The sequence below is a fragment of the Elephantulus edwardii genome, unplaced genomic scaffold, assembly GCF_000299155.1.
Source record: "Elephantulus edwardii isolate Elephantulus edwardi_28Jun2011 unplaced genomic scaffold, EleEdw1.0 scaffold00055, whole genome shotgun sequence".
Classification (NCBI taxonomy): Eukaryota; Metazoa; Chordata; class Mammalia; order Macroscelidea; family Macroscelididae; genus Elephantulus; species Elephantulus edwardii.
In genome coordinates this window covers 5792329-5820292 of record NW_006399805.1, presented here as the reverse complement: position 1 = coordinate 5820292, position 27964 = coordinate 5792329, and the positions used below count along the sequence as shown (strand labels likewise).

At 54.5% G+C, this 27964-nt stretch overlaps 3 protein-coding genes across 3 annotated transcripts in view; 2 read left to right on the top strand and 1 right to left on the bottom strand.

The window, feature by feature from the left end:
* Positions 1-450, top strand: part of LOC102846904 (solute carrier family 23 member 1-like) — a 38549-nt gene extending 38099 nt beyond the window's left edge. The window contains exon 12 of the mRNA XM_006887207.1: positions 191-450. Coding sequence (XP_006887269.1) covers positions 191-450 — 260 coding nt within the window. The remainder of the gene's footprint in view (positions 1-190) is intronic.
* Positions 451-671: 221 nt separating this feature from the next.
* STRA8 (stimulated by retinoic acid 8) lies at positions 672-9809 on the bottom strand. Its single transcript, XM_006887206.1, has 10 exons — positions 9618-9809; positions 8654-8729; positions 7823-7935; positions 7228-7358; positions 4961-5246; positions 4742-4831; positions 3622-3689; positions 3342-3449; positions 2824-2923; positions 672-746 (listed from the first exon to the last, which is right to left on the bottom strand). Exons 1-10 carry the CDS (start codon positions 9807-9809, stop codon positions 672-674), a joined length of 1239 nt encoding a protein of 412 aa, XP_006887268.1.
* A 10341-nt stretch (positions 9810-20150) lies between these two features.
* WDR91 (WD repeat domain 91) overlaps positions 20151-27964 on the top strand; it is a 28889-nt gene continuing 21075 nt past the window's right edge. The window contains exons 1-5 of the mRNA XM_006887143.1: positions 20151-20273; positions 22282-22461; positions 22810-23017; positions 25237-25319; positions 26865-26995. Coding sequence (XP_006887205.1) covers positions 20151-20273; positions 22282-22461; positions 22810-23017; positions 25237-25319; positions 26865-26995 — 725 coding nt within the window. The remainder of the gene's footprint in view (positions 20274-22281; positions 22462-22809; positions 23018-25236; positions 25320-26864; positions 26996-27964) is intronic.

The following is a 27964-nucleotide window of genomic DNA, read 5'->3' as shown; positions in this document are numbered from 1 at the left end:
CATGGGCACCTCCAGGTGTGTTCCGTGCAGACTTGGGGTGCTGTACTCTCTGTAGACCCCATGGGCACCTCCAGGGGTGTACTGTGCAGACTTGGAGTACCTCAGTAGGGGGCAGACCCTGTCATCCCCGAGTACCCCCAGGGGTGCCAGTGCGCACCCAGCCTGCTCTTGGGGTCCTTTCTCGTCCTAGGAACTCCGGAGGAGCGTGGTCTCCTGGCATGGAACCAGATCCAGGAGGAGTCGGCGGAGACAGCCACGGCTTCCGAAATCTACGGCCTCCCCGGGGGCCTGGGCACCACACTCTGCGTTTCCACCTGCATCCGGCGCCTCCCCTTCTGGCCTCGTTTTGAGGGAGGCACGAAGAGTGGGGTGGGGGTGAGCCAGGTCACCCTCTGTCCCCCTGACTTCTCAGGAGACCACCCCAAAGATGAGCCAGAGACCAGGATGTGAAGTGAACCATCCTCACACCCCTGTTTTACTCACTGTGCAAATGACCCCCCAAAATTGACACAAAGACCACACTTCTCAAATGCTTTTTAATAACCAGAAATCGGAATAAAACGTTACAGAACAAAACAACCTAACGCAAAACGTCTCCAACGTCTCCAGGGCCCGGGCGGGTGGGACTGGGGAACCGTCCCCTCGCGCACCCCTCCTCCCAGGCCGAGCGGTCACAGGTCATCGTCGTCAAAGGTTTCCATGCATCTCAGCAGTATCGCGTCCTCGTCCACGGCCACGGGAGGCTCCTGGGGAACAGACGGGGCTCAACCAGCGCTGCCCACGAGGCCGGACTCCTCCTCCTGCTCCCACCCCTCTGCAGCCCCTCCCCGCGGGACGCAGGGCTGGAAGGTGACGCTGGCTGCTGTAGAACTGGTCCCCGTCACAGGTGACCTCAGGTGCATGGAATGGCACAGGTGCTGTCCTGCAATGTCCCCACAAGGGGTGGTGTGTTGGACCAGCGTGACCGTACGGTTTCTGGTGGCTGACCTCCTGAAGCAGGTCACCAGGACAACATTCCAAGTGAGGCCATTTCACCATTTCATCCTGCACTCTGCCCTCCAGAAAGCGGGGTCCTGAGAGCAACGCTGGCTTCCTGATTAGGGGAGCAATCCTCAGACTCTGTCCTGAGATCTCTCAACAATAGCTGGTGGACCTCACCTGGCCGCCTGCATCACAGCGGCCCACCAGTGGCCCTCACCTGGCTGACCATATCACAGCCGCCCATGAGTGGACCTCACCTGACCCCCCCACATCACAGCCACCCACCAGTGGACCTCACCTGGCCGCCCGCATCACAGCTGCCCGCCAGTGGACCTCACCTGACCCCCCACATCACAGCCACCCACCAGTGGACCTCACCTGGCTGCCTGCATCACAGCCGCCCATGAGTGGACCTCACCTGACCCCCCCACATCACAGCCACCCACCAGTGGACCTCACCTGGCCGCCCGCATCACAGCCACCCACCAGTGGACCTCACCTGGCTGACCGCATCACAGCCGCCCACCAGTGGACCTCACCTGACCGCCCACATCACAGCCGCCCACCAGTGGACCTCACCTGGCTGCCTGCATCACAGCCGCCCACCAGCTGTTCAAAAAACGGTGAGAAAATACCTCATCTGTGGGCTGGACGGTTAAAAAGGCAAGTGTGGACACGGGTGGGGGCTGCCCGTGAGGAGTCTCTGGTCAGTGGTCAGAGTCGGGATGGATGGACAGGAGGCGCTAGCAGCCATGGGCTCTGGGAGGGGGCGTGGATTAGCAGCCAACAGACCTGGCAGGCGAGAGGCTCACTGTTCACTGTGGATATCGTAAGAGAACCGGCCCCAAGGCCACTGTTACCGAATCAGTTCTGCCTATTACAGCCCCCAGGCCGCAGAGTGGAACTGCTGGGGGGCTTGCTGGGTGGACGTCTTCACGGATGCAGAGCTCTGAGCTCCCCCCAACCGCACTGCTGGCTGGGTCTGACCACTAGTCTCCGGGGGACAGCGGGGCACAGTCCGTTTGTGCCATCTAAGGACGTTCTTGGAAAGTAGAGGGTCAGTGACCAAGGTGAAGCCTGCAGTGAGATGGCCATGCACTGTGGGCCCACACGCAGGGACGGCTATGAGGGGCCATGCTCGGTTCTGCTGCACACAGGTCCCTGGCTCCGAACCGACAACAGCACCTCACAGCATTGCGCCCTGGGCCCCGAATGACTCCTTCTTGTGTCAGAACCGACCCGAAGCTGACCTCCTAGCAGGTTTTTTGAGGCAATTATCCACATGGTAGGGGACTGCCCATCCTTCTCCCGCAGAGTAACTGGTCAATTTGAGCCGCGTACCTTTGCCCTGTCTACACGATTTCTAACCACCCCAGGACCACACACCTGGTTTAATAAGCACTGTTGCTAGTTGAGAAAATGCACCACTTGCAAATGCACCAGGGCCTCACCCCCCAGAAAGCTACGGGGGAACTGAGTTCATGTCCAAGACCCCTGCCGTTCACACCACCCGTTAACACACAGCCAGCGGCCAGCCTGAGGCCTGCAGTCAGTCACAGGAACTTTTGAAAGCTGACGGGGGCGGGTGTGTGTGTGTGTGTGTGTGTGTGTGTGTCACAGAGGACAGATGGACCCTGGCTCTGAGAGGTGGTCAGTTCCCACCAGCACTGGCAGGTGTTTAATGAGAGCTGGCCCGGTGTGGGCGCCCAGCCTGGTGTCCCTCGGTGCCTTCTCCTGGCCGCCCTGGACGGCTCCCCTAGGACAAGCCGGCTGCAGCGGGGAGAATGAAACCTGCCGGGGTCCCCAGGAACCTCTGACAACCTGCCCGCACACAGTGCCCACCTGGTGTGACTCTGGGCCCTCACAGCACAGGCCATTGAAGAAGTCCAGGATCTGCATGTAAAGCTGAAACTTCTCCACGTTGCAGATGGCGAACGCAGGACTGGCAGCAGAAAGAAGAAATGGTGGTGTCAAGTGAATGGCTTTCAGGGTAGAGGGAGCAGACTCAGGGGAGCAGACTGACCTGTGGCGGCCACCACAGGCTCAGAGAGCAGCGGCCATGACGACAGGCCGGCCCCAGGCGTGTGGGCTTCTGGCGTGTGCAGGGCTGGACAGAGGGGCCTGACAACAGCACCCTTTTACCTCAGCTTGGGTGGTGCAAATGCCTAAGCACTTGACTACCAGCCAAAAGCTTGGAGGTTCAAACCCACCTCGGAAGGAAGCGCCTGGGAAGAAAGGCCTGGCAATCTGTTTCTCGCAGGTCTCAGCTTACAGACCCTGTGGGGTGCTCACGCTCCACAAACTTGGGGTACAGCTGAGGGGCCCGAGTGACCGCTTGGAACACTCTGACAATCCACTACCGATCCATGGCACTGGCCAGGCCGTCGTGGGGCAGTGGGAGGCCGGCCAGGCCCCCAGGGGGCCTCTGTGTCCGCACGACTCCGGAGCTGATAACAGGGACTTGAAACCTGACGGAGGGGGTCCCAGAAGACAGAGGGCTCGTGCAGACCTCTGGGTCTGACCACTGCTGTCCCTGGGTCACCTGACCCTCACCCCCACCACTTCTGGAATGTGACCTCAGCTGCCCCAGGGGCCGTGTGGACCTCTGAGTCAGACCCCCCCTGACCCCAGCCATCTCACCTGGAATCAGAGGCGCTGGGACTCTCGTTTATGTCCAGGGTCACATGGAAAGCATCTTCGAAGAGGCTCTGAAAGAAAGCACAGGACTTGGTGTCCCAGCGAAGCCTTTATGGTGAGATGCTCACCTGGACGGCTGGAGAACGGTGAGGAGGGGGCTCTCCTGGCTCTGAGTCAAACAGGGGTCCCCAGGTCAGAGCTGGGGGCTGGGGGCTTGGCTTCTAGTGACAAGCCTTGGGGGCTTCAGTCACAGAGCAAACAGGCTCTGGGCAGCGGACATCGGGGGGACCAGGGGACCAGGCGTGGGAGCAGCAGGCCTCCAAGGCCCTCCCGCTTCTGGAAGAACCGCTGTGGGCTGCCCCTGACTCCGTGGGAAGGCCGGGAAGCTCACGGGAGAAGACGCAGTGCTGTTCCACGGCCATGGGAACTCTGTGGTGGGCATCGTGGGGATTCTGTCAGAAAATCGGGGGCCCGCCGCATCTCGTAGACCCTGGGTGGCATGCCCGGTTAAGTGCTCAACTAGGAGCCAAAAGGTTAGCGGTTCAATTCACCCAGAGGGTCCTTGGAAAACAGTCCTGGACATCTGCTTCTGAATGTCACAGGCCCTGAAAACCAGTGGGACAGTTCTACTGGGGCGCTCGGGGGTCAAGGTGAGTCAAACCTGCCTCAACTGCATCTAATGACATCCGGTGCCTGACCGTGGTGTTTGCATGGACGGGGACAGGACTGAGGGGGCCTGACCGTGGTGTTTGCATGGATAGGGGGACGGGAGTGAGGGCGCCTGACAGTGGTGTTTGTGTGGACAGCGGGACAAGAGTGAGCGAGGTGGAAGGGCTGATGGCTTTGAACTGTGCCCTGACCGTGGTTGTATGGACAGCTGGACGGGAGTGAGGGCGCCTGACCGAGGTGTTTGTGTGGACAGCGGGACGGGAGTGAGCGAGGTGGAAGGGATGACGGCTGTCAGCGGTGCCCTCAGGACACACAGGTATGTCCCCGAAGTTCTCCTTACATGAAGCTCACTGCTTGGGCATGCTGTCAGGACCAGTCCTTGGAGAAGGACATCATGCTTGAGGAATTAGGAGGCCGGAGGAAAGGAGGAAGACCCTCAGTGAGGTGCACTGACACAGTGGCTGCCAACGATGAGGTCAAGATCCGCAGCAGCTGCGGAGGCGTCAGGACTGGGCAGCGTTTTGCTCACGTGAACGTATCGTCGCTGTGGACCAAGAGCTACTTGCTGGCGCCTCACAACAGAATCTAAACACACCTCAAAGTTGCTACATGACCTTGAACGAGCTCCTGGTGCCACGGGGCTGTCCCTCTCCTCCCCCTGCAGTCTGCGTACCTCCTCTGCAGTGGAGACCAGTGGGCAGTCGGTGCCTTGGCCATCCACTCCGCTGACCACAACATGGCCCTCGGCGCCTGCTGGCTCCTGACCGACCCCTGGGGGTCCCGGGGGGCCGCTGTGCGCCTGTGCCCGGGCCTGGAGGAGGCCGGCCTTCTTCTCCTCTGAGAGGTTCTTCCACAGGTGGGAGATGGCCCCAGAGACGATGGGCAGTTTCCCCTCCTGGGAGGAGATGATGCCGTTCTCCATCAGGACGTCCATGGCAAACTTGTAGAAGGTGAGGTACCTGAAACAGAAGCCGCCACAGACCTCAGACTGGACCCAGGGGTGGAAGGGCCCCCAGAGGTCTCGCCGTGGGATCCACGCATGCGCTCAGGACATCCATGGTACACAGGCCCAGTGCCCACCTACAGGCCGGCTCTGGGTCTCAGGGTGTCTGCACACGCTGTAGACTGTTGGCGAGCAGACACCACCTTGGGGTCACGCCTGAAGTAATTTGTGCTGCCAGGGCCCCCCCCAAAGGACTCTGGGTGCCCCGTGAAGGTCTCTAAGTGACAGAAATGAGAGCTGTGACTCGCCTGGTTCCCACCTCACCCTGGGAAGCTCCAAGCCCGCCAATGTGCAGACACGCACTACTCCTCAGTCACAAGCAACTGAATGGCACACAACAACAACACCACAACAGCACGTCAGGCCCAGGGCGGTGCGATGGTGAAGTGCTTGTTTGTGGTCAGTGGTTCAAATCCACCAACAGCTGCTGTGAGGGAGAAAGACGCGCGGCCTTTTCCTATAAAGATCAGTCCTGACCCCGTGGGGCGGTTCTACGCCCGGCGGCGAGGTCCCCGCGAGTCGGAATGGACCTCATGGCCGTGGGTTCGGGGTTTCTGCAGGAGACCGTGGGCGCTGGGCCCCACCAAGTCGGCTCTGACTCAGCGATGCCACGTTTACTAGAACAAGACAAGTGCCCAGGCCGGTGCCATCCTCAGGCATGGCTCTGTGTAAACCCATTGTCGAGCCACCGTGCCCATCTGTCCATAGAGCGTCTTCCCCTTTGACATTGACCTCTGACTTTTCCAAGCAGGATGTCAAGCATAATGAGGACCTGACCTTTCCTGACATGGTCACAGGGTGTGAGAGGAAGTCTCACCACTCTTGCTTCCAAGGAGCGCTCTGGCTGTGTTCTTTTGGAAGCCAGCGCCACAAGGTGGGTTCAGAGTGCGAAGTCAGCATTGAGTGCCCAACCACTGCACCACCAGGGCTCTTCTGAAGATTACGGCCTCGGGAGCCCTCTGGGGCAGTTCTGCTCTGTCCTGCAGGCCTGTGAGCTGGAAGGGCCTTGGGGGGCACTGGGCTAAATCTGGCCCCACTGTGGTGTGGGCCTCTTTCTGCTCTGGGACCCAGTGTGGCCGCGGAGGGGTCTGGACAGGGGACGGGGCATGGCAGGAAGGTGTGCCACACTGTCTCTTGTGAGCCCAGGGACACTATGGCAATGTCTTCAGTCCTCATAACTTCCATCAGTCCCCCCAGAACAAGCCCACTGAGTCAATTCTAAGTCATGGTGACCCCAAATATCACAGGGTATCCCTGTGTGTGTGCTTGTCTGTGATCTTTATGGACGATTGCCAGGCCTTTCTCCCACGGTGCCTCTCGGTGGGTTGAGCAAAGATGCTTGTACCCAGTAACGGTCCCCAGGACAAGCGTGTCAGAGAAACACCCCAGTCCACTGCCCTCGCGTCAGGTCTCGCTCAGGGATTCCCCCTCCTATTCCTGAGGCTGTAAATCTTTATGGGAGGACGGAGCCTCCTCTTTGACCCAAAGAGCAGCTGGTGGATTCAGGTTTCCAATCCTTCTGTTTGCATTCCAATACGCAATGCACTTTGCCACCAGGGCGCCCAGTCACAGTGTCTGTGCTATGTGAATGGGGCTTCCGGGCGATTTCTGCAGCCCGCCTGCTGGCCCCACCGTCTCTGGGGAAATTTTGGAGCCTCCAGGATTCAGGTTGGTTGGTCTGGGTGTCTGGAAGGAGCTCTGATGGCCTAGTGTTAAGAGCTACACCGCCATCCCAAAGGCTGCCCTGTGGGGAAGAATGGGCGGTCTCCTCCCATTTGATTTACTGCCTCCCAAAGCCTGTTGGGGGTCAGTCATGGGACAGTTCCGGCTGGACGGCACAGGACGACTACTCACCCCAGAGCTGTGACCCGCCCGGCACCCCTCTGCCTGCCCCTTCTCAGGAGTGCCTGTCCAGGGCTGGCCACCCCGCTGCTCACCGTTCAAATTCCAGGAGGTCCGGTGACAAGGCTCCTGGGGAGCTGACAAGCTCCACTCTGTCTTCTTCCTCCTCCTCCTCTTCATCCTCTTCCTCCTCCTCCTCCTCCTCTTCCTCCTCCTCCTCTTCTTGGTCTTCTTCTTCCTCCTCCTCCTCCTCTTCCTCCTTCTCCTCCTCCTCTTCCTCCTCCTCCTCCTCCTCATCTTTCTCCACTTTAGATGTCAAGTTCCAGGGGCTGCCCTTCTTACGAGCCCAGTTCGAGGTCAAGCTGGGGAGCAAGCAGACACAGCAGCTGCAGACCCCGACGCTTCACCCACCGGAACGCAACAGGCAGGATGCCATTTAAAAACAAGGGGGAAAGGCAGGATCCTCAACGTGCAATAAAGCAAAACGCAATAAAATGCAGTAAAGCGAGGCGTGAGTGCACACACAGCCTCTGCACTGATAGAGCAGGACCCGCCGAATTGCACGAGAAAGCCGAGTGTGTGAAACCACAGCTGAAGCGCAGTGCAAAGGCCCCACCGCCCACCCTCTGGGCCCGCTCCCCAGCCCTGCACAGCTGCGCCTGTGACTGTGGGGGACAGGACAGCTCGCGCCTGGGCTCCTGGTGTGGCTGGGACTGACCAGTGACTCTTGGCATACATCCTGGCGTATTCTTCCTTGACCTCCTGCAAGGTGCTCGCATGCCCATCCGCCAGGTTGAAGGAGTCTGTCGGGGGGTTGGAGGTAAGAAGACAAGTCAGGCCTTTGTCAAGTGTCTCCTGTCTCTATCTCCAGCTCAGGAAGGAATCCCTGGTGGCGCAGTGGGTAAAAAGCATTCAGCTATTCCCCAAAGGGCCAGCAGTTCGGTCAGCCCACTGCCTTGGGAAGCCTACGGGGCAGCTCTGCTCCATCCTACAGGACTCCTGGGAGTTGGCATGGACTCGAAGGCAGGAGGTGGGTCCCCGAAGCCACCCCGGCTCAGTGTGAAGGAGCCAGGAGCCTGGGCTCCCCTCTCTGTGAAGGAGTGAGGGAAGAACACAAGGCCAGGTGAGAGTTTCCAGAATGAGCGGTGACCTAGAGATCGAGAAATGGGAAGTATCCCTTCCTGAGTTCATCTTCCAATAGCTTAAAAGAAATCTAGTGGTCATCTAATGAATTCGGACTCACAGTGACCCTGTGTGCAGAGGAGAACCTCAGAAAACCAGGGTTTTTCTGGGCTGTCGTGTCTGCGGGAGCAGATCACCAGGCCTTTCTCTGCAGACACTGCTTTGTGAGTTCAAACAGGCAACTCTCTGTTAGAAGCTGAGCACAGACTGCTTGCTTTGCCCTGGGAGACAGCAGGCACTCGGTATTAACTTGTTTGAACATCATCTGTTTTAGGTGGAAAAGGGGAACCGGGTCTCCCATGGGAAGGAAAGGAGGTGCCAGGTGGGGGAATCACTTACCTTTTAGCTTCAGCAAAGTATCCAAGGTTTGTTCTAGGTCTTTAATATGGATCTTGGCCTTATTCAGAATCTGCCACTGAGGGTAGAGACAGTCAGCATTGAGGTCGGCGGCTTTCTCTGCAGAGGCTGGTCAGGTGGGCCCTTCCCTGTGCTAGGGCCAGGCCTCAGACACCCCTGAGTACACGTGGGAGTACGTGTGATATGTATGGTGTGGTGTGTGTGAGGTGTAGGCAGTGTGTGTGTGTTTGTGGAGTATGCTTACGGGGAAGTGTGGGGTGTTTGTGGGTTATGTGGTGTGATGCGTGTGCGGTATGTTGGGGTGGAGGTGTGTGGTGTGTGCGTATGTGGGATGTGAGGTGTAAGGGACGTGTGATGTGACTAAAGGTATATGTTTGGGGTGATGATGTGAGAACAGTGTGGGGTCACGTGTGTTTGTGGTGTGTGGTGTGCTGTGAGTTTGGGGTGGAAATGAAGTGTGAGGCATGTATTTGTGGTGGATGTGGTATGTGTGCTGGGGTGCGTGGGTTGTGTCCTGCATGGCGTGGTGCATGGTACATGTGTCGTGTCATGTGTGGTAGGCGTGTTGTGTTGTGTGTATGTTTGTGGTGTGTATGTGCTCTGTGTGTGTGTGTGTGTGTGTGTGTGTGTGTGTGTGTGTGTGTGGTGTTTGGGGTGGAGGTGTGAGGTCGGGGAGCTGCTACATGCTGTCTCCTTTGGTGAGTGGTGGATGAAAATCGGGTTTCTCCCCGGGCTGGCGATGTCTCTCTGACCCCAGCTCGTCCCAGCGGCTGGGTGAGGCCCCTTGGACACTCAGCACACACAGCAGTGCAGATACAGAGCCACGGAGCATCCGGCCTGGCCTCGGGCAACAGTGACTCAGACAGGCCACTGTGGGCTGGTGCCCATCTCGTCCACAGCCCCTGCAGCGCAGAAGCCTGCCCTCCCCACGCTGCCGTCCCCATACCTTTGAGGCTATGAAGTCAGCCTTCGCATAAACAGCTTTCCTCAGGCTGCTGAAGAGCCCTGACAGAGTGGCCTGGTGCCAAGCCCGCGACAGACGTCGGCAGGCCACCCGGGGCACCAGCTTCTGCTGCTGCACTTGAGGGTCGGGTGTCCCTCTGCCACTCTGCCTGTCACCCTCTCCAGAGGTCTCCATTGCAAGCTGCAACGTAACAGCATTTTTACTTTTGTTGTAAACCATGACACACTGTTAGAGAAAATCTATATGCTGGGAAAATAAGAAGCTAGACTTGGTGAAGAGGAATGTGGAGGAAGCCTCATCAACAACCTATGACATGCAGATGGCACGACCTTGCTTACTGAAACGAAGAGGGCTGGAGGCACTTAGTGATGAGGTACAAAGGTTACAGCCTTCCTACAACTCAAAGGAAAGAAAATCCTTCCTACTGGACCAATAAACTGCATCACGTTAAGTGGAGAGAAGATGGACGTTGTCAAGGATTTCTTTTTACTTGACTCCACATATCACTTTGAAGACTAAGGTGCACCTGATTCAAGCCATCTACAATCCAATTGCCTCATGTGCACGCAAAAAATTAGGGAAGAGCACAGACAAACTGAATTCAGAGAGAAAGTGTGGTGGGAGGGGTAGGGTTAGGGTTAGGGTTAGGACTAAGGTTAGGGTGAACGCTCGGGCAGCGGCACTCCATGAGGTCTGCGGGAATTCAGTCCATGGACAGGAGGTGGTCGTGAGGGAGAGAGACAGGGTCTTAAGGTTCCAGGCCGGTGGGAGGATGGAGATGATTCTAGAACACAGCCCCGTTCTATGTGCAGGATTCACATCACCCACCCAGCCTTTCTAGGCTCTTCTTTCCCTGGAAGCCCACCGCCCACCGCCGGCCCGCCGGTTCTGTCCGGCTTCCGAGGTGCAAATGTGCACGGAGGGGGCTGCCCCCCCCCCTGCTCCTTGGAGCACCTGGTGGGTTCGAACCGCTGACCTTTTGGTCTCTGCACGGACAGGGTGAGTTCGATGACGGATCACACGGGGGACCCCTCCCGACCGGTGTCCTGGGGTACAAGTCTGGAGGGGTGCCCGGGGAGGGACCCGGTCGCAGGGGTTCAGGGAGCTGCATGCCGTGCTTTTGGGGAGCCCCCTCCCGGGGCAGCAGCCCAAGTTCATGCCGGGCGGTGAGAGGAAGGAGAGAGGCAGCCCAGCCCGCCCTCAAGCCCCCGCCCGGGCCCCATGCTCACCCTGCATCCGCTCGTGGGGTCTGCACCCCCTGGAGAAGAGGGGGCTCCGGGCAGCGCTGGGTTTATCACAGCGGAGGGGAGGGGCCGCCCTTCCCATTGGCTGCGCGCTGTCACCGGGCGCCGCACTTGACCGCCTGCCCGGTGCAGCCACAGGCTTCGCACCTCGGCCTCCGGGGACCAATCACAGCGCGGCGCCCCCGGCCCGCAGCCAATGGGGGCGCTGAGCGGCAGCCAATGGGAGCTCGCTGAGAAAGAAGGCAACAAGTTGTTCGCAGGGTGACACCAAGGTGGGGCTGTCAGGGGCTGACCTTCTCACCCCGAGGTCGGCCCAGGTCAGGGAGCTGGCTGAGGGGTCCCCTCGGGGTCAATCACCCCCAACCAGTGTCTGTTCCATGGACCTGAGTGTACGTCTTCCGATGGGGCCAGCGTGCCTGACCACGAGCCTCAGTGTCCTCACCTCTAAACTGGCCCAATGACACCTGCCTTTGGGGGTCTCCTGTGAGGGTTAAAGAGGGCCCCTCAAACGAAGGACCCAGAGCACCAGGCTCCTGGTCTCAAGGGTCAGGATGAAAGATGTGGAAGCCTGGGAGGGGAGGGAGGAAGGTCGTTTCAAATAAGGGACGAGGGAGAAAATTGTGCTGGGAACAGACCCTTAAAAATGCCTAAGAACAGAGAACTGTGCCCTCTCTCTGGGACAGCATGAATCCTTTTAGTTTGGAAAAAAATGGGCGCGGGCCTCTCAAAATATCCCTAAATACGCATATGGTCTTATCTGGAAGCTTCCTTTCACCTGAGCCCCCAATCCCCTAAATTCCTGGGGTCTTGGGCTGTATGTCACAGGCAGCCTGTGCCTGGCACGTCTTTGGAGAGAATGGTCCTTGGGCTCAGAGCACTGTGGTGCGGGATCAAGGCCAGGAGCCTGGCACACACAGCCATCCCAGGGCTGCCATACTGCCGCTTGACCTGGGAGGCTCTGCTTCACCCCCCTGAGAGGAGTTACCCCAAAGCAGCAGTGGGCCGAGGTGGCTTAGAGGTTGAGCTTCACTTCCCAGTGACTGTGGGGCTGAACAGAGCCCTGATCTCGGTGTGCTGTCATCCTAGGGCACCTGTGGGAAGGACGCACCTCTGATGGGGCCTCTGGTGGCACATTGGACAAAGTCCTGTGCTACGGATTAGGGCACATGAAGAGTTAGGACACCCAGTCACAGTTCATTCCCCATCTTCTGGTCAAAAGTCATGGAAGCCATTCCAGCGCACAGTGACCCCATAAAGCAGAGCAGAGCTGCCGCTAAGGTTTTGTTGTTCGATGCCGTCAAGTCATAAATCTAGAAGACTCATCACAACAGCCCTTCGATGTTTTTGAAGTGTGAGGCTGTAAATCCAGAAGCAGACTGCTTCGACTTTGTTCCATGGAGCAGCTGGTAGGTTTGAACTGCCAACCTTTCAGTTTGCAGTCAAGCTGCTTAATTAACTTAAAATATTTTAGCTTGAAAATTCTGGCAAGCTGGTTTGGCCCTGCCCTTTCAACTCCCTGGTGGCTTTTGAGAGGTTTCTGAGGGTCGCTGAGAGACTCTCCTCACCCCTCTGTTCCCCAGGGTGGTCCCCATCCCTGGCCCTCACCTCATGGCTCCAGCCACTCACAGTATCACTGAGGCCTGGAGGGAGCAGGGGGAACTCAAGGATCGTGAAGCTCTGACTCGAGGACACTTATCTTTGCATGGACAAAACACAGAAAGTTCTGGAAGCTCTGGCTGTCCATCCACTTCCCACTCCCACCCTGGCCTCCCTGTGGAGTGATTTGTACCCAGAAGACACGCAGTTTGTGTGGTGACACGAAGAAGTGTGAGATTGGCAGCAGTCTGGTTCTTCATCCAGGCTCTCTCCTGTCTCCAGCGGGCCCTCCTCACAGGTGCTGTGGCCATTCATGGGTTCCCTCAGCTGCCCTGAGAACCCAGATGACCCCTGGAGGCTTCTTGCCAGCCCTGGACACAGTCACATTCCCCCTCATTCACACACACAGGCACTGTGACCATCTGACGGAGCTCTGACCCTAACCTGACCCCACACTCACACAGAGCCTTCCCTGAAGTGACCCTTCTCTTCAGCCCCCACGTGCCAGCCCCCACCAGGAAGCTTCAAGGATCCCTGCAGGATGCCGGTCCTCGAAGGCCACCCAGCAGGGCCACCCTGTTCTGTGGCATCTCAGCGAGTCCCTCATGGTTGATGTGAACCCATTTCATGTGACAAAAGATGCGTCTCAGACTCAATTATCTTTTTATCCTCCAAATACCATGAGCATGACTGACAGGAGTTAAGAATTGAAGCCATTGTTGTCAGTGCAGTGACCTATGGATAGAGTGGAACTGCCCCCACCGCTTCCCATCTCTGTGCGTCTTTAGGAAAGTGGACTCTCTGATTGTTCTCTGGTGGAGCAGCCTGCAGTTTCGAACCGCTGACCTTTTAGTTAGCAGTCAAGTGCTTCATCACTGTGCTCCCAGGGCTCAGTTGTTCACTGATTGAATGGACCTACCCTGTCCCTAATCCTCATGGAAACCCTGTGAAAAGTCTCATCTCCATTTATTTTTTTCCAGGAGTTGGAGAGGGGCGGTGACCTGCCTGAGATCTCAATACACAAGACTCTTTGCCTCTGAATCTTCCAAAGGTGCCATTTGGATCAGTAAATACCATTTAATTACCACTGATCATAAAATGAATAATGTGCCTAGCTGTGTGAGGGTTAATTTTAATGAAAGTATACAGAGACTTAGGGTTTCCAAGTCATTCATTGTTGCACTTTTCTGCTGTGAGAGTTTAAGAAGGAAAAGAGCCACTGTTGAATGGATGTCATCAGAGGGACACACTGTCAGATTCCAGGAAGGGAGGCTCAGTCTCTGCTGGAACAGCCTCAGATGTTATCCTTTATCAGTGTTTACCCATGACCTTCTTCTCCCAGGGCCACATTTGGGCTCCAGGAGACCTGTGAACACAGTAGGCTCATTTTTTCAGGGGACAGGCACTTTCTGAAGTAGGGGAGGCAGATGTTTGAGCCCCCAAAGAGATGTCCTAGGATGAGCATTCTCTCTCTCCGTGGCCTGCAAGGTAGAACCCCCCCCCCCAAGTGCTCAGGGCTTGTCTTTTCTGTCAGCACCCACTTAACTTCCCCGGGACTGGCTGCTGGCAGGTTCTGTTGTGGGTTTAAAATACACAAGAGTGCTTGGAAATATACAGCATTTAGCAAAACAAAATAAAAGGCTAAGTAATTTACCAAAGCCCAAAAAGCTAAGAAGCACTGCCTTCATTGGGGTTTCTCCAAAATGATATCACTCGTAGAACTTGGTACTTACGTTCTTTACTCAGGTAAGAAATCGTCCCCCGTGTGAGCTATGATCACCAATCCTATCCAGTCTATCCTGGTATATAACAGTTTCAAAATCCTGGAAGTGTGACATTTTAACTATTAGTGGAGCTTTGGTGGCCTAGTGTCCAGAAGCTGTGCTGCAATCCCAAAGGCACGTGGTTCAAGGCCCCTAGTTGTTCCACCAGAAAAGGATGGGCAATCTCCTCCAATGTGATTAACTGCCTCTGAAAACCTGCTAGAGGGGCAGCTATGAGTCGGTTTTGACTCTATGGTACACAACAACAACATCTGCAAGGAAAAACCCCTGTTTCTCAAAATAAGATCAGTTCAAGCATTAGGACTTCAGCATATCATTTTGGGGACACAACTTAACTCATAAATGCATTCACAGAATTATTCCTGTGTCATGGTTGGTTAGTCCAGAACACAATCATTGGGCCTGAACACCTGGACGAGGGAACCCTGAAATTTCTCACACGTTTCACTACCCTTTGCCTTCTCTGTGCGAGTCTCTAAGGAGGGGAGACAGAGTTGTTAAGTTCAGATCAGTATATATGGAATCGTCTGCTTTTTTCCATTCAAACTCCAATCTCCAAGATTCACCCCCCCCCCCTTGGCAGGTGAAAAAGCATGGTTTACCAGCAACCGTAGTGGTGGTGGTGGTGATCGCTGTGGAGTTGAGAACGACTCATAGAGACCCTATGAACAAAAGGCCTGAAGCCTTTCTATAACTATTGTCATTTATCAAAGTTCATAGAGTTTCTAAAGGTGTGTTGTTTAGGAAGCCACTCCTGATTCCAAAACTTAGGGGGTAGTGTTTATATAGTGGTGAGACTATTATGGGAAGGGCAGTGAGAATATTTCCTTAATGTTATGAATGTAACCAGTGTCCTTCCTCACGAGAAAGATTTACTGCCTCTGAAAACCCGCTGAAGGGTAGGCGGTACGTCGGTACTTATTTTATGGTCCAACAACAACAACGACATTCACAAGTTCCAGAGATGAGGGGTTGAATAGAAAAAGCTGAGAGAAGAGAGGAAGTAGCTCGTTCCAAGTAATCAAGAAGGCTTGATTAAGTGGTCTCAGATGGACAGCAGGTGGCATCATGCAGAGAAGATCAGAATGGCCTGTAGGCAGACAAAGGTGGTTTCCTTTCATAGGGGCGGTCAAGGAGATTAGGAAGAGAGGATTTGCTTGGAAAGTGAGGGGTAGAGGTCTTATCAGGATGTGTGTGATCAGGCCCTGGGTAGTTGGGGGGCCTTATCAGGACATGGTCAAGCTTCATCCAGATATGGTCAGGTCTGGGGTGAAGTGTTTGGGGTCGGTGGGGAATTGCACTAGTCCTCCGTTAAATGAGGTCATCTCTGGGGGTCATTCTGTCTGGCACAAGTGGAAGAACGGTGATGTCTTGGTGTGGGGTGTGAGTGGTCAGCAGCTAAGGGGAGCATGGATGACCGGTGGCCTGAAAGGCCCACGTACAGGGAGTGTGTGGCGTGGTCAGCTCCCGCGGGCTTCAAAATGACTCCCCATTTGTGAGACTGCAGCAGTGAACAAGCCTAGAAACAAGGATTTTTCCACTCTTGGCTCTGTCCGTTGCCTTTTAACTTTAATATTTTGGAATACTGGGGAAGCGACCAGGATAGTCTTTCAATTGCCTAACTTTCTCCCACGGAGCAGCTGGTGGATTTGAACTGCGTGCCTTTGGGATCGCAGCATGACTTCCACCACTAGGCCACTAAAGCTCCCTAACAGTGATGTAGTATCACTTACTTAACTCACTAGTCAGTGCGGGTCTGTGGGAGGTATCATCGTCGTAGATGTGGCTGTGTTGTTTCGCACCTTCAGCACAAAGGGCACCTAAATGCCAGGGTCACTAGCACTTAAATTTACTAAAAATCTTGGGCACTGGCAATCTGATAACTGAGAAATGCTACCATGTTTTTATAAAGTTTTACTGAGATAAAATTCACATACCATAAAATTCACCCTTTTAACTGTACTGTGGTTTTTAGCACAGTCACAGAATATCACCTTCTTAAAATGTTTTCACCCACCAAAAAGAAATCCCAGTTCATTAGCAGTCACCTTCTATCCCTTCTCCCTTTCCCCGACATGTGTTTGGTGACCACTAAGCTGTGTGGTGTGACCACTGAGGTGTGAGGTAGTGACCACGGAGGGGTGGAGTATCAACACGGGAATTATAACAGAAACTCAAGCTTCTGCTCAGAAAGAAACGTCCATCCTGGGCCTGGAGGGACCTAGTCATCTCCCAGCTACAGAATCATACCCGCAGCCCTCGGGCCATTCCTGGGACATGAAAGAAGTAATTTCCTTTCTGCTCCTGATAATTGTGTCTGTCTTCTTGCATCTTCCTCTTCCGGACATTCCATGTAAACGGAGTCATACACAGGGTGGACGTCTGGCCTCTTTATTTAGCATACTGTTTTCAAAGTCCACTGATGTAGCCAGCATTACTGCTTTCATTCCTTTTTAGGGAAGAATAGTATTCCTGTCTTCCTCACACTCTGAGGAAGATGGCAAGGATGAGTCTGAGGAGCGAGGACCCAGAACAATTGTGGGCCATGTTAAAGTTCTGGTGGCCTAGTAGTAAGGAGCTGTGCTACAACCCCAAAGGCACACAGTTCAAATTCATCAGCTGCTCTGTGGGAGAGGGAATCTCCTCCTGTGTGATTTTCTGCCTCTGAAAACCCACTGGATGGTCAGCCATGGATTGGTGCTGACTGGACAGCAAACAACAATATTCCTGTCTTCCTCATACAACAGTGGTCCTATACAATATTTGTCCTTTTGTGACTGAGATATTTCACTCAGCATAATGTCCTCCAGGGTCACCCATTTAGTATAATATTTCATGAGTTTTTTGGTTTCCATGCAGTGGGAGTTTTAGGAACTGTGGCAACAGAGATGGAATTCTCTCAGGAATTTCACTTGACACTAGTGGTATTACTTATTAACCTAGGAGACTTGAATTGTTCTAGCAGTGAAAGTGAATGACTTTATAGACTCATAAACCATGAATTCTTACTCCTGATGGTCTAGTGTCATTATCAGCAGTTTGCTGTCCTGTACAAATGTTGACTTTGCTGATCTTTAGAGTGGAAGTGGTGCAGTGGATCAAATATTAGATTGTTGTTGTTGTTGATTCCTGTCAAGTCGAGCATGACTCATAGTGACTCTATGAACAAAAGACCTGAAGCCTTTCAATAACTGTCATTGTTTCTAAAAGTTCATGGAGTTTCCAGAGGCGTGTGGTTTAGGAAGTGGATGTCACTCCTACTTCCAAACCTGTCTTAAACTGGGAGCTACACCAAACACTGTCCACCATGGATAACCGTTATGGCATTTGACACCCCAGTGACACAGGTTCAGCACCACAGCAACTCCAGGTTACCTCAGTACAGCATATTGACAAAAGAGTGCTGTATGACCAAGACGAATGTTTCTCCAAAATATAATAACAACTGACTTTTAAATGCAAACGGCCTCCATGAGGTCTTGTTGACGCTAAACAACAGGCTTAAATTAAAGAAAAAAACTTATATAATACATTGTTATTATTGTTGTTATGAGCCCTGGAGTCACGACTCATAGTGACCCTATGTACAGTAGCTCTGAACCCTGCCCTGTCCTGAGCCAGTCTCACTGATTCTGACACACCAACTCCCATTGCCCCAGTTACTGTATCAGTCCATCTCATCCAGGGTCCTCTTCTCCTGCGATTACCAACTGAAAAGTCAGCAGTTCCAATCCACTAGCTGCTCTGTGGGAGAAAGATGAGGTAGTTTGCGTCTGTAAAGATTTACAGCCTTAAAAACCCAAGGAGCAGTTATACTCTGCCCTGTAAGGTTGTTTTCCGTTAGAATGGACTCAAGGGCAGTGGTGCCAGAGGTATGGAAGGCAGTGGGCCTGGGGGGATGGAAGACAGTGCGGTTGGGGATAAGTAGATTCTCATTCTAATTTGAGCTGCTCCTCAAGGGGACATGGTCACTGTGTGAGAGGAAGTCCCTTGCGTTCAGGCTTTGGGATTCATGGGCCCTCAGGCAGGAGGCTCAATGATTGGACAAACTTAAGGAAGTCAGCATCCTTCTGGTCCAAGGCCTTTCTGTTGAGGATGAAGAAATGGGGCCCAGAGAAATATCACTACCTAAAACCAGCAATGAAGGAATGGAATTAGAGGTTCATCTGTGTATCATCAAGTTGATTCTGAGTCTTACTGATCTCATAAGACAGAGTTGAACTGCTCTGTAGAGTTTCCTAGGCTATAATCTTCATTGCGTGGATTGTCACATCTTTTCTCTAGTGGAGTTAGTAGAGGATGCTTTAACTATTGTGTTCCCAAGGATTTTTTTTTTTCTTCTTCTCAGTGCTGCCAGGTTGGAACAGATTTCTAACTGACCCTCCAGTGGGTTTCTGAGGCTGTAAATCAAATGGGAGGAAATTATTCCCCTTTTCCCTGAGCCTCTGGTGGCTGCTTTCTGAGAGCTCAAAGCTGTGGACAGGTCAAGCTGGCAGAGAGGACAGGACAGTGCCTGCCTCCTCTTGGGACTTGTCCACTGTCAGCTTTCTCAGCTCTCCAATGCAGATCCTTTGGAGCGGAATGTCCACAGAGCAGGACTGATTGGAGGGTAAGGCAGGAAGGATTTGGGGCTGTACTTCAACAAATGCAAAAAGTCACACCATTAGAGAGGAGAAGGAAACGAATATTTATTACATTTCAATAGGGGCCTTTTTTCAAGTGTGCTGGACGTTTTACATATGTTTATTTCAGTTTTCATAATTGTACCTGGCAGATGCAGCTCACCACTTCACAGATGAGAAAAGTAAGGCCTAAAGACATGAATTATGCTTTCTCTGCTTACAAAAAGACATACTTAGTACAAATTTCAAACACAAAATAGAGGAAAAATTCCTTATAGTTGACCTTCCTGATTTTTTTATACTGCAGAAAACTGCAATCATATTCTACATGCTGTCCTGAAACCTGCCTTTTTTTTCTCTTGACAGTGTGCCTTTCTTATCTGGCTGTGTAATAATTTTTAGCGGAAGCTTTTGGGAAACTTGGGGGTTCTCTGATGACACATACAGCCGAGTGACAGTCACATGTTTCTCACGTGGCCAATGAGAGGTGTTCCCTACTTGCAGGGATAGTTTGGGCAGTAGCCTTAGTTTTCAACAAGCGAGAAGACAAAACGTCCCAGACGACAGCTGGGGTGAAGAAAGGTTAGTCGCGCAGGTCAGTGGAACCCTCAGAAGGGCGGGAGAGGCTGACCGGGGCGGGGCTAGGCCTGGACTGAGGCGGGGCTGAGGCAAGGTTGGAGCTCTAATTGGGGCAGGGTGAGGCTAGGGCGGGGCTTGGTCTGGCCCGGGGCGGGGCTGAGTCAGGGCTGGAGCTCTCATTGGGGCAGGGCGAGGTCAGGGGCGGGGCGGGGCCGAGGCGGGGCCCGGGACGTGGGCGGAGCCGAGGCTGAGGGTTGGCCGGATTAGGATTGAGGCTGGGGACAGGGGTAGTGTAGGCTCAGGAATGAGATCGGGGCCGAGAATGAGACAGGGAGGGAGAACAGGGCTTTGCTGGAACTAAGGCCAAGGCGGGCGGAGACCGAGGCGTTGGCGGGGCAGTGACTCGGGGGCGTGGTCAAGAATAAACCGGGAGCTAAGGAAGGTGGGGTCGGATTTGGGGCGGGGCCAAGAACAAGGCCGTTCCCGAGAATGGGGGCGGGCTAGAGCGGGCGGGCACTGAGACTGAGACGGGATAGGGTGAGACCTCAGCTGGGGGCGGAACCTATCGGGGGCGGGGCCGCGTGCGCTCTTCAGCGTGTTCACCCATTGGCCGGCTGCCGCGTGACGCGCTTGGCGCTGGCCCGCCCCTCCCCGCCGGCCCGCGCAGCCCCTCGAGGCTTAGGCGCTGCGATGGCGGAGGCCGTGGAGCGCACGGATGAGCTGGTCCGCGAGTACCTGCTGTTCCGCGGCTTCACGCACACGCTGCGGCAGCTGGACGCCGAGATCAAAGCGGACAAGGAGAAGGGATTCCGGGTGAGGGTCCTGGGCGCGTGCGGTGGAGGCAGCGCGGGCGGTGCTCAGCCGGCCCTCGGGGAGGGAAGGCGCTGTCACCCTGCGGGCCACGCTGGTTCACGCATCCAGCCTCCGCTGACAGATGAGCAACCGAGACCCCGAGACCTGGCGCACACTGCCCGGTAGCGCCCGAGGCTGGACCTGGGGAGCCTCCAAGTCCAGGGCTTCGGTCCCCACTGGCCTTTGGGTGCCGCGACGATGCGGTTTCCGGAGCCACGGTTGGGTAGATGGCCGAATTTTGGCATCAGAAATAGAGCAGGGGAGGCGTCCACTTCCTCTGGGAGCAGCGGGGCCGGCTCGTGGGCCAGGGCGCTCCTGCATTTGTAGACGTTGCGCATTTCAAAATTGACAATTGCCCTGCCTTGACTTAATTTTCGGTTGATAAGACTGAGGGGTTTATACCGCGCGTGCGATCCCTGTGCTCGAGCTGACTGCAGCTGCACTTGGCAGATTCGTAGACAGCGGGTTAGCCGCCAGCTTATTTGCTGACTTCATGCACAACTAAGCCTTCCCCATCATCTGGGATGTGGGTCCCAGGATGCTCATTGGCCGATTTTTGGAAGTAGATTGCCAGACCTTTCGTACCTAGTCTGTCTTGTCTGGAAGTTCTGCTCAAACCTGTGATTCTGATGTATTTGAAATACCAGCGGCTTAGTTTCCAGCATCGTAAAGGTACCACACAGTGAGACAGACTGGCTACCCCACGTCATTCCACCATCGAGTTGCAACTGACTCATAGTTGACTGGCCGGGGAGTTTTTCAGAGGCAGTCAATTGCATGATAGACGATTGCTCCTCTTTCTCCTGAGGAGCGGCTAGTGGATTCGAACCCTCTGCCATTGGGTTGGCAGCCCAACTCCTTATCACTAAGCCACCAGGGCTCCTAATAGAATAGACTAGAATATTGTTGGGTCTGAGTCGACCCTTAGCCAACCTCCAAGCAAGTGTTCAGAAACCGTTAATTGCATGCGAGGCTACTGACCTTTGGTTAGCAGCCCACTGTTTTAAGCATTGCACTGATATAGTTAGTGAGTAACTTTATTTAAAATTAACTTTAATGAAAGTTTTGTAATAAAATTTTTTATTAATTTTAATGAAAGTTTACAGAGACTTTGGATTTCCATTCATTCATTGTTGCACTTTCCTCCCTGCCCACCCCTCCCCCACCATTTGCTTTTCTCTTTGAAAATTCTTTCATTGTTATATGATCCCCCCCCACCCCTACTCCACAATGCAGCCTTCGTTCTGGACTCCTGTCATGACAATAATACCTAATCACATATCCCTTTTAAACAGATCTCTCCCTCATCTGTTTCAATGCAGTATGCATAATTTATCCCCTCTTTTCTTAGTTTTCCTCCAACCCCAATGTCAGTCCCACTTTACAACAGTGGCATTATGCAGTATTTGTCCTTTTGTGAATGAGAAATAACTTATTTTCAAAAGCAGATTTTTCTCCCTCTCCTGGGTTTGTAAGATAGTGCGGTTGGATTGGCACGAACCCCCCTCCATACTGTGCACTCTGGCGTAACTTCATTTCCTGGCACTTGGAGACTTGCAGGAACCCAGGTACCTGATGAGCCTTGGAAACCTGGGAGAAGGAGAACTGAGAATGATTTCAGCCATCTTTTATTTTGCTTCCTCCACCTTCAGTGCAGATAGTGGAGAGTTGATGTGACACCGCCAGGTGGCTGAGGTGGCCAGATGCAGATCCCATACCAGACTAGGCCTCCTGGTTCCCAGGTGTGAGCCCCGTGCTCACCAGACACGCAATCCGCACATCAGACAGTAACGCAGAAACTATTACAGCAGTTCTTTTACAAACTTTTACAGACTGTCAGGAACAGACTTTCTTTGCTGCAGGAACTGCACACAGTAGGAGGAAGAAAGCTGTTATTAGCTTGGTAGGTTGATAGGGGACCCCCACCCTGTCCTTGACCGCCTGCTCCGGCGCCTCGATCTCTCCCCAGGTGGACAAGATTGTGGACCAGCTGCAGCAGCTGATGCAGGTGTACGACCTGGCTGCCCTCCGGGATTACTGGAGCTACCTGGAGCGCCGGCTCTTCAGCCGCCTGGAGGACATATACCGGCCCACCATCCACAAGCTGAAGACCAGCCTGTTCCGATTTTATCTCGTCTACACCATCCAGGTGCTTGCTGGGTCCAGATGTGGGGTCGGGGCTGCTTCCCTTGGAGGAGAAAGCCCTTTGATCCAGAAATGATTTCTTGGGCTCTAATGCTGTGGGAGACGGCAGAAGAGGCATGTCATGTTATTTTCTTCTCTTTTCTGTCTCATCAGCTGCAGATCAGCTGACTTCCTCCACGTTCCTGTTTCCCCTCTTGTTTTAACCACACCAACCTGCCTGGCTGGTGGTTTTCAGATTTAAAGGAGCTAGTTTACATTTTGAGTCATAAAGGCTGTGTGTAGCCGGCCAGGGGCTCTCGCCTCTGCACTTCTCTCTCTGCCCCTCCTCACCCCCTCCCTCGTGTCTCGGCAGACCAACAGGAATGACAAGGCCCAGGAGTTCTTTGCCAAGCAGGCCTCGGAGCTCCAGAACCAGGCAGAGTGGAAGGATTGGTTCGCCCTGCCCTTCCTGCCGTCCCCGGACACCAACCCCACCTTCGCCACCTACTTCTCGCGACAGTGGGCCGACACGTTCATCGTGTCCCTGCACAACTTCCTGAGTGTCCTGCTGCAGTGTATGCATATCCTGCTGCACCCCAACGTGCCCAGACTCCTGGCTCCGCGTGGTCCCCGGGGCTGCTGTCACCGATGTGACAGGGACTGGACGAGTGGTGGTGGCATGCGTTGACAGTTCGCTTGGTTCTGCTGCTGCAGTGCTGAACTGTTGGCTGACTGACACTGGGGGGCCGGGGGAGGTGGCAGTGGGACGATGGTGCCCGGCTCTGCCAGGCTGGGAACCTCTCGCTGCAGACCCCCAGGGCTTGTGGGAGAGGCTGTCCAGCCCGAGAGCATCTCTCACACACGAGGGTCAGTGGCCTGGGGCAGGTCTGGCTCTGACTCAGATGGAGAGACAAGGAGACCTGTTGGATCGGGACTTGCTGCCTGTGTTAATCTTGGTTACTCTCCGACAAAGAGCTTAGTGTTCCTTTCACACTTACACACTCACTTGCTCTCTCTGTGTTGCTGTTTGCAGTCGAGTCAGAACTGACTCATAGCTGACACTTCCAGTGGGTTTTCAGAGAGTATGATCGCGTGGGAGGAGATTGTCCATCTTTCTCCTCCGGAGTAGCTACTGGTTTCCATCTGTGTATCTTTGGGTTGGTAGTGAAACTCCTTACCACTAGGCCACCAGCACTCCATATCTGTGTGCCTGCCTGCCTGTCTGTCTCTCTCTCTCATCCATCTGTGTAGAGATACATGCACACATACATGGAATGAGAAAGAGAAAGCAAGTGTATTGTATGTATATGTATATTGTTGTTTTTGGTATGAACCATCAAGTCGGAACTACCCGATAGCCAACCCGCTAGTAGATTTTCAGACGAAGTAAATCGCGGGGAGGAGATTGTTCATCTTCCTCCTGCAGAGCGGCTGACGGATTCGAACCAAGTGCCATTAGGCTGCAGCACACCTCCTTAGCACTAAGCCACCATAGCTCCCGCTGTGTGTGTGTTTGTGTTTATAGATCTCAGTCTCTATACAGGCACACGCAGAAGATGTGGTGGTTCCAGACGTCCACGGTAAAGTGAGCCACGTGAACGTTTGGGGTGGTCACGGCGTGTGAAGGGTATGTTGACTCCACTGAGACTATTAAATGTGCAACAGTGTGAGGAGAAAGCTCGCGGTATTTTAAGAATGACCAAAATGTGACACACAGACACGACGTGAGCATACGCTGTGCGGGAAACAGCTTTGACAGACTTGCTGAATTGGTGCAGGACTGCCACAATCTTTAATATTTTTTAAGTGTGTGTGTGTGTGTGTGTGTGTGTGTGTGTGTGTGTACCATCAAATCGGATCTGACAGGTCCAGGAGGAGATTGCCCCTCCTTCTCCAGCAGAGCATCTGGTGGATTCGAACCATGTGCCTCTGAAATTGCAGTGCAGCTTCTTGCCACTAGGCCACCAGAGATCCCTCACAATCTTTAATTTGTAAAAAAGGACAGTGTGTGCGCACCTGGACACAGGACACTGGAGAGGAGACATGCCTGTATAGAGGCATACGGTGCACGCATGAAGCCGCACAGAGAGAGGATGGAGCGCGTGTTGCATGAGAACCTTTACCGCTCAGCACGTTTGCAGTCTTGTCTGGGAGCCTGAGGCCCAGGCTGGAGCCTCGCCCTTGCTCTACAAGTGACAGTCTCGGAGGAGCTGGGTGTCGGGTGTGAGGCTTGTTGAGGGAGGGCGGCCTTCGCTGCTGGTCCCTGGCCTTTGTGCCGTGCTTGAGGGTGATTGTGCCCATTTTTCTCCCTCTGCTGCTGCTCTGCACCCCGGGGAGGAGGGGGCCGATGTGTCGTGGAGAAGGCGCTGCATGACCCAGGGAAACCCAGGCATCATTCGAGAGCTTTCTGGAGCCAGAGGAAGCCTGTCTGAGCCGCATTCACGGGCTGCTCCTGACTGAGGCAGCTGGGGAAGCGGATAGGTTTGGTGGTGGGTGCTCAGAGGCGGCCGTGGCCGAGCAGTCCAGAGACCTAGTTCCCCTCCGCCTACAGCTCTGTCATGGGCTTCCCCTGGAGGGCTGACCGCCTGCGGTGGCCTGCGGGCCTTGGCCTCGGGGGAGGGAGTGTCTTAGCACCTGTCTCACCTGGCTTGGCTGTGAACACTGTTGGGCACTCATAGGTGCCCCTCCACCGCCCACCCTGGGCACCAGGCCGACTGCCATTCTGTAAGTCACCTGCGGGAAGCCAGGCCAGGCTGGACCAGGAGAGACTGTTGAACACAGTGGTCCTTAACCTGTGCACCCGTGCCAGTGATCCTGAACTTCGACGCCGAGTGCCAAAGGACCAGCCAGGTCCAGGAGGAGAACGAGGCGCTGCGGCAGAAGGTTTGTCTGCCCAGGCGGGCACCTCGGCTGGGGGACAGGGGGCACATCTGCGTCATGTGAATTCCGAGGGCTTCAGTCAGTGTAGGAAGGTGTAAGAGGGGTACCGGGGAGCCGGAATTGGGGTTCAGGTGTGAGCGTCATGCCAAGTCTTGTGTAAGCCACCCTCCCGTAGACTTTCAGAGCCTGCAAGTTACTCAAGAGAAGATCGATCTCCCATGGAGCAGCTTGTGGATTTGAACCACGTACCTTTGTGTTGGCAGCGCAGTTCCTTACACCCACCAACAAGGAGTCACCAGAGCTCCCTGTAAACCACCTGGAACAGGGAGAGGACTGTGTGCTCGCTCCCAAGGCCTCACCGCTGACCTGCTCTCCGCAGGGGGCCTTGCCCTCCCTGCCCCTTTGCATTGTGTCCACGCTGCGTTTTCACAGGCTCCTGGTGATGCAGTGGTTAAACAGTGAACAGTAACCGAAAGTTGGTGATGTGCACGCGTCACCAGGGCTGGGCTCCGAGGGGGACGGGGGGCAGCGTGTTTCCAGCCATGGCATCCCTCCAGGGCCGCTCCCTCCTGTCCCTTGATGGGGTCGTTAGGAGCTGACATGGGCTTGAGCTTTTGGTTTTTTGGTTTTTTTTGTGGTAGTGGTGCAGTGGTTAAGCGCTGCTAGCCACAGTGGTCATTCTGAAGCCAGCAGATCTGACCCTTGGCTTTCGTTGACGGCAGCTTGGGAGACCGACGAGCAGGTCTGCTCTGTCCCGTGGGGTCCCAGTGGGTGCAGATGTACTGAATGCAGGGGGCCTTATGTCCAGGGCAATAAAAGTTAGAGCCTGGGACCCACGCTTGTCTTTGCAGGCCTCTGTCCTCGATGTGAAGATGTGGACAGGTTATGTTTTCTGGGAAGGAAGATGCTAAGATACCTAGGTGTTGAGCATTAAAATTCTTGTTTGGGTATGTGTGTGTGTGTGTGTGTGTGTGTGTGTGTGTGTGTGTGTGGTGTGTGTGTCTTTGTCTTCCTAGATAGATAAAATCTTCAGGAAAAAGGTTAAGATGAGCATTTCAAATCATATTTTAAACTTCCCACACACACACAAAATGATAAAATTAAAAAATTTTTAAAAAATGTACTGTTGTAAAATCAATGAAATGCATTTCTTTTGTGACACCCAGTCATGAGTTGGAAAAGACTTGATAGTAGCTATCTTTTTAGAAGATATGTCTGTAAGGCCCGTCCTGTTTTAGAAATCATGTCTGATTTCAGGGGTCTCGGAAAACTGAGGCAGGACTGGGTGGTGGCATGTCTCTTAGTGAACTCAGGAGGAAACAAGTCAGAGATGCCAGGCAGCATGTGGAGGGCTGGAAAGGAAAGCCTGGGGGTTTTGCCGTCGGTGTGGCTCCATCCTGTCTGTGGTGGGGGCCTGGTCAGTGGCCCCGCTTTCCAGTGCACAGTGGGCAGGGGGTGTGGTTTTGGGGTGTGGTGTGACCAGACTGCTTAGCAGAGGGCAGGGTGCGGCGAGCACCCCCTCACTCTCTCCTGCCCTCACCCGGGCAGCTTTTCGCGCTGCAGGCAGAAGTCCACCGGCTGAAGAAAGAGGAGCTGCAGTCAGAGGAGGACGAGGCCTTAGTCCAACACAAGCTGCCTCCTTATGTCTCCAACATGGACCGCCTGGGGGACTCGGAGCTGTGAGTGTGGGCGGCCTGGGCAGTGGGTGGGCAGGCGGAGGGCTGGCCCCGGGACCCTGTGCTTAGCTCCCTCCTGGACAGTTGCCAGACCATCTCGTGGACACCCACTGCTGTCCAGAATTACATGGAGGAGGCCTGGCCTTTGTGGCCTGTGGCACCTGCTCTCCCTCCAGACACAGCTCTGAGGGGCAGGGGCTACGTGTGGGCCAAGGGGCTGTGTGTGTAGGGGCTTCAAGTCTGGACGTGGGGCAGGATTTGTGGGTCCAGGTGCTCATGGTCAATCCAGCCAGCTTAACCGCTGTCGTATTTCTGGGAATGTCTGTAAGTTGAAAAGCCTGTCCTGTAAAGTCAGATTGGCAGCCACAGGCTGGGTGGATTTGGTCACAGAAGTGAGAGAAAGTGCTGTCTGAGGATGGAAAGGAGTAGGCAGGTGAAGGGAGGGGAGTGAGCACCCTAAAACCTGCTCTTAAACCAGAAGCCCCAGGTGGGGATGGGGATGGAGTTGGGGGGGGGATGGTGATGATTGTGATGGTGGTGTTGATGGTGATAGGATGATATGATATGATGGTCGTGGTGGCGATGATGGTGACAGTGGTAGTGTGATGGTGATGTGATGTGGTAGTGGTGGTGATGCAGTGATAACAGTGTATACCTGTGAGTAGCTGAACCAGAGTGCAAACCCAGGCACAGGTTCCCACCCTGCCCAGCTCTGCTGACCGAGCTGCCCTCGGGAAATCGGGAGCTAAACCAGATGGGATGAGTGCTCTGTAGCAGCTGTGTCTGGAGAGGTAATCAGAAGCAGGGAATCCGCCTGGGAGGCGTAGCTTGGTCCACCCACGCGATCCCGGTGCCCCTCTGCGAGCGGTGACTGTCTTTGCAAAGCCTTGCAGGGTGTGCCCACCCCTGGAGCACCTGAATCTGACCCTTGGGAGGTGCTTAGTTGCAGTGAGGCCACCTTAGTGCCCAGGC

Bases quoted from the DNA above. Each gene is read 5' to 3' on its own strand.
- STRA8 (XM_006887206.1), bottom strand. From the start codon at position 9,809: ATGGAGACCTCTGGAGAGGGTGACAGGCAGAGTGGCAGAGGGACACCC. The intron at 7,359-7,822 runs GCGCGAGCTGTC...GAAGAAGAAGAC, and splicing joins CAGCCACACCAGGAGCCCAG to CAAGAAGAGGAGGAGGAGGA. The intron at 5,247-7,227 runs GTGAGCAGCGGG...CTTCTGTTTCAG, and splicing joins GACCTCCTGGAATTTGAACG to GTACCTCACCTTCTACAAGT.